Source organism: Saccopteryx bilineata, chromosome 2 (assembly GCF_036850765.1).
Source record: "Saccopteryx bilineata isolate mSacBil1 chromosome 2, mSacBil1_pri_phased_curated, whole genome shotgun sequence".
Lineage (NCBI taxonomy): Eukaryota > Metazoa > Chordata > Mammalia > Chiroptera > Emballonuridae > Saccopteryx > Saccopteryx bilineata.
The window spans coordinates 364,073,406-364,090,376 of record NC_089491.1 but is presented as its reverse complement, the minus strand read 5'-3'; the positions used below and the strand labels follow the sequence as shown (position 1 = coordinate 364,090,376).

The 16,971-nt window shown below is 47.0% G+C and overlaps 1 protein-coding gene across 1 annotated transcript; it reads right to left on the bottom strand.

Moving 5' to 3' along the window:
* SLC46A1 (solute carrier family 46 member 1) lies at window positions 1-7,339 on the bottom strand. Its single transcript, XM_066263253.1, has 5 exons — window positions 7,057-7,339; window positions 5,789-6,641; window positions 3,712-3,795; window positions 619-775; window positions 1-74 (listed from the first exon to the last, which is right to left on the bottom strand). The coding sequence occupies exons 1-5, from the start codon at window positions 7,282-7,284 to the stop codon at window positions 35-37; spliced, it is 1,362 nt and encodes a 453-aa protein (XP_066119350.1). The 5' UTR covers window positions 7,285-7,339; the 3' UTR covers window positions 1-34.
* Window positions 7,340-16,971: the final 9,632 nt, after the last annotated feature.

Sequence of the window (16,971 nt, the reverse complement as noted above, 5' to 3'; positions counted from 1 at the left end):
CTCTGGTCCAGGTAGGTCAGGGGTTCTGGGGAAACTACTGGAACTCAGTGTGAGGATTAGCCTCTCCCAGTATCCTGTGAGAGACCAGAGAGAGAGGGTTCAGATTTGACATGAGAAACCCTCAACTTCTGAAGAAGTGACACAGGCTTTATAGGGTAGGCTGGTACAGGTATCCCCCTCCCAAGGCTGACGTGGAAGACCAGGTCCAGAGGAGAGGGCTCTGGATGGGATTCTTAAGTCTATGGGAAAGAAGTCAGTGGAGCACGCTAGCCTGTGGCCCAGCCACAATTAGCCAGGGAAGCTGGCCAGGCTTCCCTTTAGCACATTTCTGTCACCATAGTTCCATTTGTAAAATGTGAATAGAGGGGGACAAGGGGGAAAGAGCAATCTTGCTAAGAAGCAATGTTAGCCTGCCCCCTCCCCTACTGCCCAGCCCTTGGGAAATGGATCCCAGAGGATTAGGCAGCTGTCTACAGAGGGGGAGTCAGGCTGGGACTGAAACATCCACAAAGGAAGGGTGCCAAGAATGAGGCACCCGTTTCTGGTTGGGAGGAGGAGGAGGAAGAGGAAACCTTTGGGATAAAGGGTGTATGCGCCTAGGTCAGAGTCCTGCGTTACCCAATCAGAATGGCCGGGATGAAGAGGAGGCCAGCTCCCAGGAGGAAGGGGAACCCCTTCATGAAGTTCAGGGTGGCTGGGTAGAGTGAGTTGAAGATGCTGGAGGCCATCAGCATGGCCAAGCCATTCACACAGGCCACAGCAGAAAAGAGTGCCCCTGTGAAGAAATAAATATCACACTGTGGAGTCTGAAAGACCTAGGTTTAAATCCTGGCACCACTACCTTGAGCTGTGTGAACTGGGGTAAGTCACTTAATCTCGCTGAGTCTCACCTTCCTCACCTACAAATTCTGCCTCATGTGTTGTGATAAGGACTTGAGGTCATGTATGCAAAGCACCTGGCACATAGGGGCTATGAAACAAATGGCTTTTGGTTTATCCCCTTCAGAACTGTCTCCTGTTTGGGATTAGTTGTGGGGTTAATTACCAGTTTCAAGACTTATTAGCTGTGTGGTCACTGAATAAGTCATTTATCCTTCTGCGTTTTTGTACCCCTCTGTTAAATAAGGTTACTGCCTATTTCATAGATTGTTGGCAACACTAAATTCCCATGTAAAGCTCCTGTCACAGGGCCTGACCCCCTGGAGGAAGCCAGCCAGGAGGGGCTGTCCTTTTCTCTTGTTCCCTCTGGCACCTCTGTGCACAGTGAAGGTGCTAGATAAAAAACTTATTGAGCCTGACCTGTGGTGGTGCAGTGGATAAAGGCGTCGACCTGAAATGCTGAGGTTGCTGGTTTGGGACCCTGGGCTTGCCTGGTCAAGGCACATATGGGAATTGAGGCTTCCTGTTCCTCCCCCTTCTCTCTCTCCCCTCTCTCTCTAAAAATGAATAAATAAAAAATCTAAAAAAAAAAAAAAAAAATTAACCCAAGACTTTAAAAAAAAACAAAAAACAAACAAACAAAAAAACTTATTGAGTGAATTGAATGAATGAAAGCAGCTAGGTCCTGGGGACAAAGAACTGATAATGGACCATATATGGCACCAGAGCCTCCTTCCAGGGCAGATGAGGGAAAGTGGATGAGCCAGATGTTTCTAGACTGGGGCCTAAAGTTCTGGAAGTATGAGAAAAGCTTTTTTTTTTTTTTTTGTATTTTTCCAAAGTTAGAAGCAGGGAGGCAATCAGACAGACTCCTGCATGTGCCCAACCAGGATCTACCCAGCATGCCCACCAGGGGGCGATGCTCAGTTGCTGCCGTTGCCATTCTAGAGCCTGAGGTGAAGGCCACGGAGCCGTCCTCAGTGCCCGGGCCAACTTTGATCCAATGGAGCCTTAGCTGTAGGAGGGGAAGAGAGAGAGAGAGAGAGAGGAAGGAGAAGGGAAGGGTGAAGAAGCAGATGGGCACTTCTCCTGTGTGCCCTGGCCAGGAATCGAACCCGGAACTTCCATATGCCCAGCTGACACTCTACTGCTGAGCCCACCGGCCAGGGCCAGAAAACTATTCTTTTTTTTTTTTTAATATTTGTTTTTTTATTTTTATTTTTTTATTTATTCATTTTAGAGAGGAGAGAGAGAAGGAGAGAGAGAGAGACAGAGGGAGGAGAGAGAGACAGGGGGGAGGAGCTGGAAGCATCAACTCCCACATGTGCCTTGACCAGGCAACCCAGGGCCTTGAACCGGCGACCTAAGCATTTCCAGGTCGACACCCCATCCACTGTGCCACCATAGGTCAGGCCCCAGAAAACTATTCTTTACAGATATGCCAGCAGAAGCCAAATTTTGCAAAATGAGCAATAGCCCAACATAAATTGAAATTGAAGTGTCACACTGTAAGAGCTGGAAGGGCCTATAGATGTCATCAAGAGCAAACCATTCATGTATAGATGAGCAAACAGGCCCAGAGAGAGAAAGGGGACCTGTCTATGATCACAAAACCAGTAGGTGACAGAGTCAGGACTAAAACCCAGATCCCAAAATCTGCTGCCTTTTTTTCTTCTTCTTTTTTTAGCAAGAAAGAGAGAGGGACAGACAAGAAGGGAGAGAGATGAAAAGCATCAAGTCATTGTTGCAGGCCCTGGTTGGTTGGCTCAGTGGTAGAGCATCGGCCTGGCGTGCAGAAGTCCCAGGTTCGATTCCTGGCCAGGGCACACAGGAGAAGCGCCCATTTGCTTCTCCACCCCTCCCCCTCTCCTTCCTCTCTGTCTCTCTCTTCCCCTCCCACAGCGAGGCTCCATTGGAGCAAAGATGGCCCGGGCGCTGGGGATGGCTCCTTGGCCTCTGCCCCAGGCGCTAGAGTGGCTCTGGTCGCAACAGAGCGACGCCCTGGAGGGGCAGAGCATCGCCCCCTGGTGGGCAGAGCGTCGCCCCCTGGTGGGCGTGCCCGGTGGATCCCGGTCGGACGCATGCGGGAGTCTGTCTGACTGTCTCTCCCCGTTTCCAGCTTCAGAAAAAAAAAAAAAGTCATCGTTGCAGTGTCTTAGTTGTTCCCTGATTGCTTTCTCATATGTGCCCTGACCAGGGGGGACTCCAACCAAGCCAGTGACCCCTTATTCAAGTCAGCGACCTTTGGACTCAAGCAAGCAACCATGAGGTCATGTCTATGATCCCGTGCTCAAGCCAGCAACCCCACGCTCAAGCTAGTGAGCCTACGCTCAAACCAGCAACCTTGGCCTTTGGAACCTGGGTCATCAGTGTCCCAGGCTGATGCTCTATCCACTGTGCCACCACCTAGTCAGGCAAGACCTGCTGCTCTTAAAAACAGACCTAAGTTTGCATCCTAGCTCCACCATTTACTGAGTGACCATGGTGAGTCAAATTTAACCCTCTGGGCCTCTGCTTCCTCATTTGTCACCTAGGAATAATACCACCTATATCATAAGGTTGTTCGCTCCCTCTGAGCTTGTATGCTCTGACCCCAGTGAAGCAGGTAACCCTAGCATCTCTGCATCCATTTTACAGATGGAAAAGCTGAGGTCTAGAAAGGGCAAATCCTTTTCTTGGGTTACCCAAAAGAACAAAATTGTGCTCTGCTGACTGCAATTTCCAACTCTGTGGTCTAAAAATCCAAGGCACTGTGGTCCCCTGCCAGCCCAGTGCAGTTAGTTCAAGGAACATTGGTACAGGAACCAGATGCTGGTTGACCATGACACTTACCCAGCTCTGACTTGCTCACCAGCTTGGAGAGCTTGGCCCGGACAATGGGCGTAATGACTAATGACAAGAAGAGGAGTCCGTACCCTGTGGAGAAAAAAATATCAGGAAAATGGGGTCAGGAAAGGGGAGTTCAAGCAAGATGTAGCAGCGCTCCTATACATATCCCAGGTGGGACTCAGGTTAGACACAGGAAGAACTTCCTTGATGGTGAAGGAGACAATAACTAAGGAGAAATGGAGACTACCCTTCTCAAGCATTGTCCTACCTGCTGTCTCTTTTATGAATGAACGCTAATTCCCCACCAATGGTGTTCTTGTAAGAACACCTCTTGTACCAGCAGGTATCATCCACATGGTAGAGAGATGGCAAGTCACAGAAAACAAAGCATGCACTTTGGAGGCAGCCCTGAGTTCAAAACCTGATGCCATCACTTACTGTGTGGCCTTGGGCCTGACTCCCATCTGTAAAAGGATAACAAGGCCTTTATGATGATGGTTCTGGGGTGAAAGAGGCTGAATAATGGCCTAGGATATCAGGTCCTAATCCCTAAAATCTGTAAATGTTACCTTGCAAAATGGGCCTTTGCAGATGTGATCAAGTTAAGAATCTTGAGATTAGGATATTATCCTGGATTATCAGGTTGTGGCCTAAATGATTCCTTATAAGAGGGAAGCAAAGAAAGATTTGACACAGAAGAGAAGGCACACAGAAGAGAAGGAGGCAATGTGACCACAGAAGCAGAGATCACGGTGATGCAGACAGAAGCTAAAGAATGCTGGCAGCCCCCAGAAGCCAGAAGATGTAAGGGACAGTTTCCCTCCTAGAATCTCTGAAGAGAACGGGCCCTTTGACACCCTGATTTTGGCCAATATGGATTCTTGACTTCTCGCCTCCAGAACTATGAGAGAATAAATTTCTGGCTTTTGTTTTGTTTTGTTTAAGATTTTATTTATTGATTTTTAGAGAAAGAGAGAGAGAAGGAAGGGAAAAGGAGTAGGAAGCATCAATTAGTAGTAGTTGCTGCTTCTATGTGCCTTGACTGGGTAAGGCACAGGTCAGGTGACTTCTGTTGTTTTAAGCTACCAAATTTGTGGTAATTTATTACAGTAGCCCTAGAAAATGGATACTCTACCTCAAAAGACAACCCCGAGGAGCATTGCATAATAAGTACACAGTAAATACAAGTTCCTTTTAAATTTGCATGTTTTACTCACAGGCATACACTGTTTCCTTCATAACCATTTCTTTTCTATCGCCTCCTCAGTAAAACTGCAAACCCCCTAGGATCCTCCAAAGTGGGTATATGATGACACATTCCAGGGCCCCTTCAGGTATCAGGCCCCAAATTCCACTCTGCTGAAGCTCCCCAGAGCAATGAGAGTGTCTTTGTTATCTCTGCACCCAAGGACTTTGACCCCAGTACTGAGTTCATGGGAGACACTATAGGCAAGAAAGGTACTGGTCCCCTTCAGCCTCACTGTCCAGGCAAGCAGCCAAGTTAATCAATCTGTGATTACTGAATGGCTGACTTTATACACAACATAGTTTAGTTTTACCATAATAAATCTGTCCCTTTAAAAAAGTTAATTTCCTCATTCCCAGCTGCCCCTCTTTTACCAGAAATAGAAGAACTAGCACAAGCAGGAATTTGAGAAGACTGGATTTCTTAAAAACTCAAAGAAGCTGACCAAGGATATCTGAGGAAGGTCCTGTGATTATCAGAGAAGTGAGTATTAAGACATTAATAGCATGGACCTTGTCCAAGAACACCATGAATTACAGGCTGTGGGAGGCCAAGGAGTAAAGCAATTAGTGTATGAGCCATATTTTTGTCTGTGGCTCTATCTTACTAATAATATTTATGATTGATAATGTGGATTTATTACTTTGGCTACTGAAGTTCTATATTTTATGTATAACAAAGATGCCATTTTTATGAAGTTTCTTAGTTGTTTCTCTTCCAGTGCAGGCTAGGAACATAAACAGTGTTTCCAAACGCACAAGCCAGCAAGTGGCTGGCCTCCAATTTTCACCCACTGCCTCTGGGACAAACTGTCCCTGAGCCCACACACATTACCTGTGAACATAAGGGGTGTGATGGTAGCGAATGCCAAGACCACCATCCCCAGGATGTTAAAGGCCAAGCCAATCTCAGCCACCCATGTGTCGGTCAGGCAGGATTGTAGAAGCCGCAGGCCCAGCAGGCTGGTGAAATATGGAAGATGCCTAGCTGCAGAACCGTAGCCAATCAGCTTGGAGTCCCAGCAGAGGGGTCTGCTCAGCTCATAGATGGTCAGGATATCCTGGGCCCCATAGTGCACAGTGATCACCACAAAGATGACCAGTGAATATAGGGCTAAATGCTTCCTGGACTTCTCCGGGGCCGGAGCCGTGTAGAGTTGGACAATGGATCGGTGGTGACGGAACGTGAAGAGACGGGCAGGTGTTGGCTGCTTCACTGTTTCACCAAAGCAGAAAGCAGCATAGAAAGCCATGAATATCAGCAAGGCCAAGGCCAGCCAGAAGGGGTTGGCGTAACCCTGGGCCTGGAGCCAGTGGCCCCCAAGGAGGCTTGCCAGCATCCCTGCCACCCCGATGCATGCTTCCAGCAGGGCTATTCGGATGGTTCGGCTGTGGTGGGAGCTGACATCTGCCACGGAGGCAAAGCCAGCAGCCAGGAGGCCACCGAAGTCTCCGAAGAGGGCACAAAGGATGCGGCCCAGCACGAAGTAGCCGACGTGTAGCCGCAGCTGCACCACGAAGATGGACACCAGACACTGGAGCAACAGGCCCAGCGAGGCCAGCACCAGAAGCGGGCGGCGGCCCACACAGTCACTCCAAGCACCCAGCAGCGTGGATGAGAAGAGCCCCACCAGGAAGCCGCCCACGTTCATGTAGAGGGTCCAGTGGGAGGTAAGGGTCTCCACTTCCTGTGGGGGCACGAGTCTTACCAGGATGGTCTTACTCACTCTGGGTCGCCCCTCCATACCCCCTTCCCACCAAATCACCACCCTCCTGGGAAATACAGGGATATGGCTTTTCTTTGGAGCCCTAAACTTCAGAGAATTTTAATACAACTCTCAAAAACTGGCACTGGAAGGGGGGTTATGGGAAATGGACCTAGATCCCTTTCCCCTTCTTTTCTTAACCCCTTTTCTAACTCTCCAGGCTAGACGAACATTACACATCCCCCATTCTGAAGTTCCCGGTCAACCCCGCCACTCAATATCCATAACCCTTCCGGCGGCCCCACCTTCACGCCCGCCCCGGCCCCTCAGCTGCGCGGGTCTCCAGCCCAGGGCTGGCTCCTGCCACGCTCCGCGCTCCCTCCGCTGCAGCTGCTACCTGCATGATGGGGTCCACGCTGTGGTTGCTGCAGCCACCTCTGTCGTGGGTGCCATTGTAGCCGAGGTCGGCACTGAAGCGGTACCACAGGTACTGCGTGGTGAGCGGACCCTGCAGGACCAAAGCGAAGTTGGCAAGGAAGATGAGCGGCTCCACCGGGCCGTGACACAACACCTTAGCAGCAGAGCGGACGCGGGACTCGCCCGCGGAGCTCACACGCCGCTCCATGCGCGTGCACGTAAGGGCTAGCGCAAGATGAGCCACGGGGATTTCTGCGCCTGCGCCCGGCTTCCTCTTTTAAAAGTCTGACGGGGCGGGTCCAGGGCCTCTGTCCCGCTCACTCTGGCCCCGCCCTGTCTGGGTTGTCAAGGCTGGCGCCCAGCTCGCAGGTGACCTGCAGCCCTCCCTCGCAGGCCCAGAAGCACTCATAACAATAACAGAGTATCAGTGTTTAACATTTATTGATTGTTCGCAGTATGCTGGGCACTGTACTAAACTGTGCTTTGATCTTCTCCCCACAACCCTATAAACTAGTCACTATTAATGATCCCAATCTGGAGATGAGGGAACAGGAGGTGGGGCCCTCAAGACCCTAGTGAAAAAACATACGACTTCCGAGGTCTATACTGATGTTCTGCGCTGTAACAGGGTGGGTTAGAGTGCAGGCTCAAACTTTATTTATTGCCTTCGTTCGATTAAGTAGGCTCTGCTACTATCTTGGGCATTCCACTTACTTCCCTGTGCCTCAGTATTTCATCTTAAAATGGGGTGCTGCCCTGGCCAGATAACACAGCTGGGAGCGCCATTCTGCTAGAAAAAGGTTACAGGTTTGATCCCCAGTCAGTATGTTTCTCTCTTTCTCTCTCTCTCTCAAATCAATCAATAATTTTATTTTATTTTTTAATTTTATTTTTTTACAGAGACAGAGAGAGTCAGAGAGAGGGACAGACAGGGACACACAGACAGGAACGGAGAGATGAGAAGCATCAATCATTAGTTTTTCGTTGCGCATTGTGACACCTTAGTTGTTCACCAACTGCCCTCTCATATGTGCCCTGACTGTGGGCCTTCAGCAGACCGAGTAACCCCTTGCTCGAGCCAGCGACCTTGGGTCCAAGCTGGTGAGCTTTGCTCAAACCAGATGAGCCTGCGCTCAAGCTGGCGACCTCGGGGTCTCGAACCTGGGTCCTCCACATCCCAGTTCAACGCTCTATCCACTGCGCCAGTGCCTGGTCAGGCTATCAATAAAATTTTTTAAGTGAAAAAAGAAATGGGGATGCTACTACAACCTGCCTCAAAGAGTTGCTGTGGAAGAATGTGTCTGGTACATTGTCCATTACCAACAGGCTGTCACTTGCTCTACTCTTGCCCTAGGATCTTTTCCTGGGAAATTAGTCTTGTTTTAGGGCTGGGGTCTGGCCCTGAGCTGCCTTTGGAGAAGCAGAAGAAGGGGAGAAGAGGGTGGAGGGCCTTGGAGGCCATTGCATGTGGCCCTATGTTCTGGGTGCTATAGGAATTGAGCCAGAAGGCTTCCAGAGCTCCTGTCTGGGCCTGTTTTATTGCCTGTAAAAGGGAACAGCATAATTGCCTTTCTCTCTTACTTACTCATTCAGTGTGCCTTTATGTGTTAGGGACCGTGCTGAGGAACCTCTGGGAACACAACAGTAATGAAAACAGACAAAGCCCTTACCAGGCCCTGCAGTTTCTAGAATGGTGAGGGAGAGACATCAAAGAATCTTACTTAACCATGTTAGGTTTCAACTGCAGCAAGTGCTTTAAGGAGAGGAGTTATGGGACTCCAAGGTGCTAATTCAAGGGCTGGAGTCTGACCTGAGAGGAACAGAGCCAGGTATGGTTACCTTCTGACAATGGGGCAGCTGAATGGATTTCAGGAGGCAGGTCTTGATTCTTGGGGTGACGGGGGTTCCATTTCTGGGCACAACAACTGTGTGTGGCCTCGTTGCTAGCTTTTTGACAGTCCCCCACCCCCCACCCCCTGAGCCAGAAAGAGTTCCAGGCTCAGAATAGGTAGATGCTGGCTATTTACTGGTGGACTGAATGATGGCCACAACCCCACAAGGCCAGCACTGTCCTGTGGTCTTTCTTCCTAGAAATAGGAAATTCCACATTAAGCTTTAGAGATCTTAGGTTGGCTCCCTCCCTCACTATCACCTACACAGGAGTTTGGTCCAGTTAGGTCAGCTACAGTGAGGGAGGGGTACCCAGCTGAAATCTTGGAATTATTTTCTAGATAAAGAACTAAGACTGAGAGAATGTAAGGTCAAGGTTAGTCAGCTGGGAATGGGTGTGGCTCATCCCAATTCCTTTAAAACCTAGCTATGATCAGGTCACTGCTCCGCTGTAAACCATCTGGTAGTTTCCATTTTATTCATTAAAATCCAAGTCATTAGGAGGGACCTAAGACCACATATCTACTCTTACTCTTTCCTCTACTCCTGATCCCTTTGCTGTAGCTACCGCAGCCTTTTTACCCCAACCCCCACTTGTCCAACAGCCTCCTGCCTCAGGGTCTTTGCACCTGCTGTTCCTTCTAACTGGAATGCTCTTCTCCCAGATATCCATCTGATGGCAGGAGCTTTGTTTTCTTCACTACTCTATCCCTAATACCTAGAATAATGCCTGGAAAATGGTAGATGTTAGTTGAATGAATAAGTGAACCCCTCAAGGGGAAAGGATTTCTTGGCTAGAGCCCCAGAGTATGAAGGAGAGAGTTGCATGTGTTGAGCTACCCTGTGGAGTCCAGAGTCCAAGAATCCACACCTAGAAGGAAGCTGAGAGATCACATCTTTGCCTGCCTACCCTTTTAAAAGATGAGGAAATTCTGACCTGTGGTGGCGCAGTGGATAAAGCGTCGACCTGGAAATGCTGAGGTCGACGGTTCAAAACCCTGGGCTTGCCTGGTCAAGGCACATATGGGAGTTGATGCTTCCTGCTCCTTCCCCTTCTCTCTCTCTCTCTCTCTATCTATCTCTCTCTCTTCTCTAAAACGAATAAATAAATAAATAAAAATAATTTAAAAGAGGAAATTGAGGTCCAGAGAGAGGGGTGACTTTATCCAAGAGGAGCTAAAAATTTCTGCAGTTTCAAATCCTTAAAAGAAAGACGTGATTGCAAACTAAAAGATCTGTACATATAATTTCATCAGAATTAGAAACCTAAATTAAAAGGCAAACAACAGCCAGACCAGGCAGTGGCACAGTGGATAGAGCGTTGGACTGGGATGCAGAGGACCCAGGTTTGAGACCCTGAGGTCGCCAATTTGAGCACAGGCTCATCTGGTTTGAGTAAAAAAGCTCACCAGCTTGGACCCAAGGTCACTGGCTTGAGCAAGGGGTTACTCGGTCTGTTGTAGCCCCATGGTCAAGGCACATATGAGAAAGCAATCAATGAACAACTAAGGTGTCACAATGAAAAACTAATGATTGATGCTTCTCATCTCTCTTCGTTCCTGCCTGTCTCTATCTATCCCTTTCTCTGACTGTCTCTGTAAAAAAAAAAAAAAAAAGGCAAACAACAAACAAAATATTCCTTTAAAATATGACAAAGGGTTAATATTTTAAATATATTTGATAACAACTTAAGATCTTTCCTTCATCCATCATCAGCTGGATAAAAAAACCCTATGCATTGAGGGGTAGTAACACAGAACCAAGTATGAGACACACATATGAGCTCTTCTCCCAGTTCTAAATAATAAAGGAAATGCTATGCTTTTGCTTTCATCCTTTGTGGCCAAAACATTAGCCGAGATTAGTTTTAAATGAGAATGCCCAAAGCTGATAAGGTTTGTTGCAAACAAATATTGCTAAGAGTGTGCCAGTGTACCTTTCAGGAAACAGTTTGGTATATTGCATCAAAACCTTAAGTTCTCTAATTTCTTTGAGTCTCTATCCTAGGAAAGTAATCTGAATTGTAGAAAAAAGCCTTGGCCCTGGTTGGTTGCTCAGTGGTAGAGTGTCAACCCTGTGTGTGTATGTCTTAGGTTCAATTTCTGGTCAGGGCAAACAGGAGAGGCAACCATATGGTTCTCCACCTCTCTCCCTTCTCTCTCTCCCTCCTTCCTGCAGCCATGGCTAGATTGGTTTGAGCACATCGCCCTGGGGCGCTGAAGACAGCTTTGGAGCCGCTGCCTCAGCGCTAAAAATAGCTTGTTGTGAACATGGCCCCAGATAGGCAGAGCATCAACCCCAATGGGGGTTGCTGGGTGGAACCCAGTTGGGGCTCATGCAAGAGTCTGTCTATCTCCCTTACTATCTCCCTTATCTTCCTTCTCACTTGGAAAAGAAAGAAAAAAATAGAAAAGAAAAAAGAAAAAGCCTTATGTGCCAAGATGTTCTCTATGACATTACACAATAGTAAAAAAAATGTAGGCAACCTATTTGTCCAACAACAGGAATATGGTTGAATAAATTATAATAGATCCATTCAGTGGATACTAGCCATTTAAGATGATATATTCAAAGGGATTGTAATAATATAGAAAACTGTCACGGCAACAGCAAACTTCCTGGAGGCCAGATGACATGCTCCGAGGGGCCAAGGGAAGGCAATGGCCCCAGTCCACAGACCGAAGGACTGAAGCCCCATCCCAGCCTTACTCAGATATTTATTAGCCAGTACAAATAACTCAAGGAAGCAGACAGCAGAAGTTTTCAGGGGGTGAAGTAAAGGACAAGGAACATGCTGACTCCTAATCTCTGTTCTGAGAGCCTAAACATTTCTTGTTGCTGAATATTATCCTGCTGTTTTGCTATTTCCAATAAAGGGTCAGAGAGGCCCCTGGACTCTCGTTGCTCAGGGCTTTCACCCTAGGGTGTCTCTGTCTCTGATTGTTATTCTAACTGCATATTTTCATAATCTATTCCTACAGAAAACAACTTATGTCATTATTCTCATATGAAAAAACCAGAGGACTTTTATTACTCATCCATCAAAAAAGAATGAAATCTTGCCATTTGCGATGACATAGATGGACCTTATGCTAAGTGATATAAGTCAGAGAAAGATAAATACCATATAATTTCACTTATATGTGAAATCTAAAACCTAAACAAATTAGCAAACAAAACAAAACAAACAGACTCATAGATGCAGAAAGCAAGCTCATAGTTACCAGAGGATTGGTGGGAATGGGGTATAGGCAAAAGGTGAAGGGGATTAAGAGGTACAAACTTATAAGTCACGGGGATATAAAGTATAGCATAGGGAATACAGTCAATAATATCACAATAACTTCGTAAGGTGATAAATGGTTATTGGATTTCTTGTGAATACTTTGTAAGGTATATAAATGTCAACTCACTATGTTGTACACTTGAAACTAATATCATGTTATATGTCAACTATATTTTAACTATAAAGAGATTTACATTCAAAAATAAAAAATAAAGGACTTTTTGTTCCTATGATATGCTCATAGGTATAGAAAAGAATTGTACTGAGTAAAGACTGGAAGATACTACACCAAATATTATTAGAGGTTCTATCTGGGTGGGGAGTGAGATGAGATTTTTTTTCTTCTTTTTCTGTTAAAAATATTTTCAACTCTTCTAATATAAACATGTATTTTTACCATGGAAAATATAGATATGTTTTCAATCTGATGATGTTTCTAGACTTCACACCTATTCTGTCTCAATTGCTAAAGATGAACAATTTCATGCCCCTTTGTATCCTGGAGACATTATTAGGAGTTGATTACCATGCATTATGTGAGGGCATCACGTACATTATCTTATTCAGTCCTCACCATAACCTTATGATGATGTTTGCATGGTTTAGAGAAATGCAGGGAAATGGTCCTTCCCCCTCTGAGTACAGGTTTTCTGCTTACATCTGTCCCCCTGTCCACTGCTTCCTGAATCCCAAGATTAGTATATGTTAGTTCCTTTGCCAGAAATACCGTTCCCACTTTGCTTGGCCTATTCAACTCCTATTCCTCTTTCAAGACCCACCTCTGTGTCATACTTCTAGGCAGAATTAGCAATTGTATCATATGTGTTTCCACAATACTGTGTTAATACATTTAACCCCAGTTTTATGTCTAACCTGATTATAAATGTTTTATAAGTTTATCTCCTCCCAACCCATGTCCATATCCTGTCTCCAGGCTAGAGGGCAGAGACAACGTTTTATTCACCTCTGCATCTCCTAGCAACAAGCTTAGCGTGCAATAAAATGAAATATTAAATAGGTTTGATGGCATGCACCAACTCCAGTTCATTGATTGAAGTTACCTGGATTGCTGCATTGAGATGGGCTATTTCTCTGGCTTGGTGGGAAGGAGTCCTGGATCCAGTGGTTGTCTGCCATGGGCTCAAGAATGAGAAGTATTAGCACTTATGATGGTGTTGTCCAACTCTGGAATATGTGCCCAGAAATTTTTGCTTAGAAGCTGTGGAGAAGTGCTCAGAAGCTGTAATGGTTTCTTCACTCCCACTTGCGTAATGCCTGTAGAAGACTGTCTGTCTGCACAACCTCTGTGCAAGAGGTGATTGCAACATGGATTCCTCATTTACATGACAGTCTTGTAATAGTCTCTCCACAAGTGACCAACCACAGCTTCTACTGATTTTTTTTTTCAGAGAGAGAGAGAGAGAGAGAGAGAGAGAGGGGAAGGGACGGGGGTGGGGGAGGGGAGCACACAGCTTCTAAATTGCTGATCATGTTTTGAGATATTAAGAGGAAGAGAAGAGAGAGCATGAGGGGAAAGCCATTTCCTGTTTTGAGTTGTTGCTTCTCACAAGCCAACCCTAAAAGTCAAAGCAGCATACATGTCACAACTAAAGGTGTTCGTAGCACTGAAGTGGAAGCTGCAGTTTTATATCCATCCCACTGTAAGTCTAGCCAAACCCCTTTCTGACCTCAGTTTTCTCATCTATGAGATCATTTATGGCCTCTGTTTCTTTGTCTGTAAAAAATAAAGTAATGATATCTACCCACAGGGTGGTCGTCGGGATCAAATGAAAAAAATGTACGAGGCTTTGAGGTTTCTGTGGTGTGCCCACGAGCCAGAGGTGGTGGTTGCTGTTGAGCTGAGCTTGAAGGTGGGGAGAAATTTCACCAGAAAGAAGTGATGCTGTCCATGGTGAGGGTCAGACAGACACCATCCCTGAGGTGAGCCTTAGAGAAGAATGCAGAATGCTGTCCAGAGTTCAGAGAAGTGCAGGATTGGAGATGCAGCTCCCCAACCATGTGCCCCACAGGGAAGAGATCCCAAAGCACTTCCTACCCTGGCTCTCAGTTTAAACACTTTGTTCTTGATAGAGCCTTCTCATCTCTCTGTCCCTCTGTCCATTTATTTAGCATCTGCTGCTTGCCAGGCTCACTTCTAGGAGCCGGGTTTACAGACAAAAGCTTACACAATCCCTTCCTCAAGGAGTTGCCAGGCCAGTGGGAAACAGCACCAAAAATCCAAACTTACAATAACGAAAGTATACAGTAGCTTAAATCAGTTCAGAGTGTCCTTAAGTGGAAGTCAGAGAGAAAATAAATCACAACCAAGAAGATGAATTTTGCAGCATGAGATGATGAAAGGAATTAGCAGAACAGAGAGAAGTAATGGAGAAGGGCTTTCTGAACCGTGAGAAAGGCGGGTCCATGTAGTTATCTTGTGAGTAGCACAGTTAAATAGCACTATGTTGTATGTGCTAAATTGTGATAATTTGCCTGACCAGGCAGTGGCGCAGTGGATAGAGCGTCAGACTGGGATGCGTAGGACCCAGGTTCGAGACCCCGAGGTCGCCACCTTGAGCGTGGGCTCATCTGGTTTGAGCAAAAAGCTCACCAGCTTGGATCCAAGGTTGCTGGCTCAAGCAAAGGGTTACTCAGTCTGCTGTAGCCCCACGGTCAAGGCACATATGTGAAAGCAATCAATGAACAACTAAGGTGTCGCAATGAAAAACTGATGATTGATGCTTCTCATCTCTCTCTGTTCCTGTCTGTCTGTCCCTATCTATCCCTCTCTTTGACTCTCTGTCTCTGTAAAAAAGAAAAAAAATTGTGTTAATTTGTTAAATGTTAAAAATATACTATAGGCCCTGGCCAGTTGGCTCAGTGGTAGAGCGTCGGCCTGGCGTGCAGGAGTCCCAGGTTCGATTCCTGGCCAGGGCACACAGGAGAAGCGCCCATCTGCTTCTCCACCCCTTCCCCTCTCCTTCCTCTCTGTCTCTCTCTTCCCCTCCCGCAGCTGAGGCTCCATTGGAGCAAAGTTGGCCTGGGCGCTGAGGATGGCTCTGTGACCTCTGCCTCAGGCACTAGAATGACTCTGGTTGCAACAGAGCAATGCCCCAGATGGGCAGAGCATCGCCCCCAGGTGGGCATGCCAGGTGGATCCCGGTCGGGCGCATGCGGGAGTCTGTCTGACTGCTTCCCCGTTTCCAACTTCAGAAAAATAGAAAAAATACAACAACAACAACAACAACAACAACAACAAAATATATATATATATAAACCTGTCTCGGCAAGTGTTCATTGTTAATTTACTTAGACCAAATAAGGGAAGTAGCCCAGGCCCTGCAAGAGCTCCTGGTGGATGACACAATTTGAGGAGGGGGGTGAGGGTAATAGAGGTTCTCAGGAAGGACACCTTTTAGTGAGGCCCTCCCTCCAGTGCCAGGCTCAGAATCCAAGCTGTGAGGATCCATCGGTTTTCCTAAGTAAACCAGAGAATTAAACTCAAGTGATTCTAGGGTACAAATGCAAAGGTCTGTTCACAGACTGTAAAGGCCACACTGCTCATCTGGGGCTGCCATTCCCAGTCCCAGGGAAATGGGCAATGGATTCCTGATCAGAAAGGTGCTGGGAACCCTGACCAGGTAGCTCAGCTGGTTAGAGTGTCATCCTGATACAATAAGATTGCGGGTTCGATCCCCGGTCAGGGCACGTACAGGAACAACCAGTGAATGCATAAATAAGTGGAATAACAAATCAGTATTTTTTTTCTTTCTCTCTCTGTCTTTCCCTGTCTCTCTAAAATAAGTAAATAAGTTGGCCCTGGCCGGTTGGCTCAGCGGTAGAGTGTCCGCCTGGCGTGCGGGGGACCCGGGTTCGATTCCTGGCCAGGGCACATAGGAGAGGCACCCATTTGCTTCTCCACCCCCCCCTCCTTCCTCTCTGTCTCTCTCTTCCCCTCCCGCAGCCAAGGCTCCATTGGAGCAAAGATGGCCCGGGCCCTGGGGATGGCTCCTTGGCCTCTGCCCCAGGCACTAGAGTGGCTCTGGTCGCGGCAGAGTGACGCCCTGGAGGGGCAGAGCATTGCCCCCTGGTGGGCAAAGCGTCGCCCCTGGTGGGCGTGCCGGGTGGATCCCAGTCGGGCGCATGCGGGAGTCTGTCTGTCTCTCCCCGTTTCCAGCTTCAGAAAAATAAATAAATAATAAATAAATAAATAAAATAAGTAAATAAGTAAATAAATAAATATTTTTAGAAAAAATGTACTGGGTAAACCACGAATCAGAGCCCAAAGAAGGAAGATGGTTTATGGGGTATTTTCTCCATACACAAGGGAAGCCACCACTGAGAGCTCTGGTTGGGGACCAAAGCCAGGCTCACTCACCTTCCTTGGCAGTGCTCATATACCCTGTTTACCTATGCTGACCATGTTGTTTTTATAGATGTGTCAGTAGTGCTGACTAATTGGCTTTCACCAAAGGAACTACTGTGTGCCAGCCATTTTACAAACATGATGTCTTGTCTTCGTTACAACTCAGTGAGGGAAGTATTGTTATTTGTGTTTTACAGATGAGGAAGTTGGAGACGTTATGGGACTGACCTGCCCTAAGATACCTAGCTACAGAATAGCAGAACTGCTATTGGAGCTGATGTCTGTCTGTCGGTCTGTCTGTCTGTCTGCCAAGCCTCTACACATTCTATTCTCACCGACACGTGCCCTGTGGG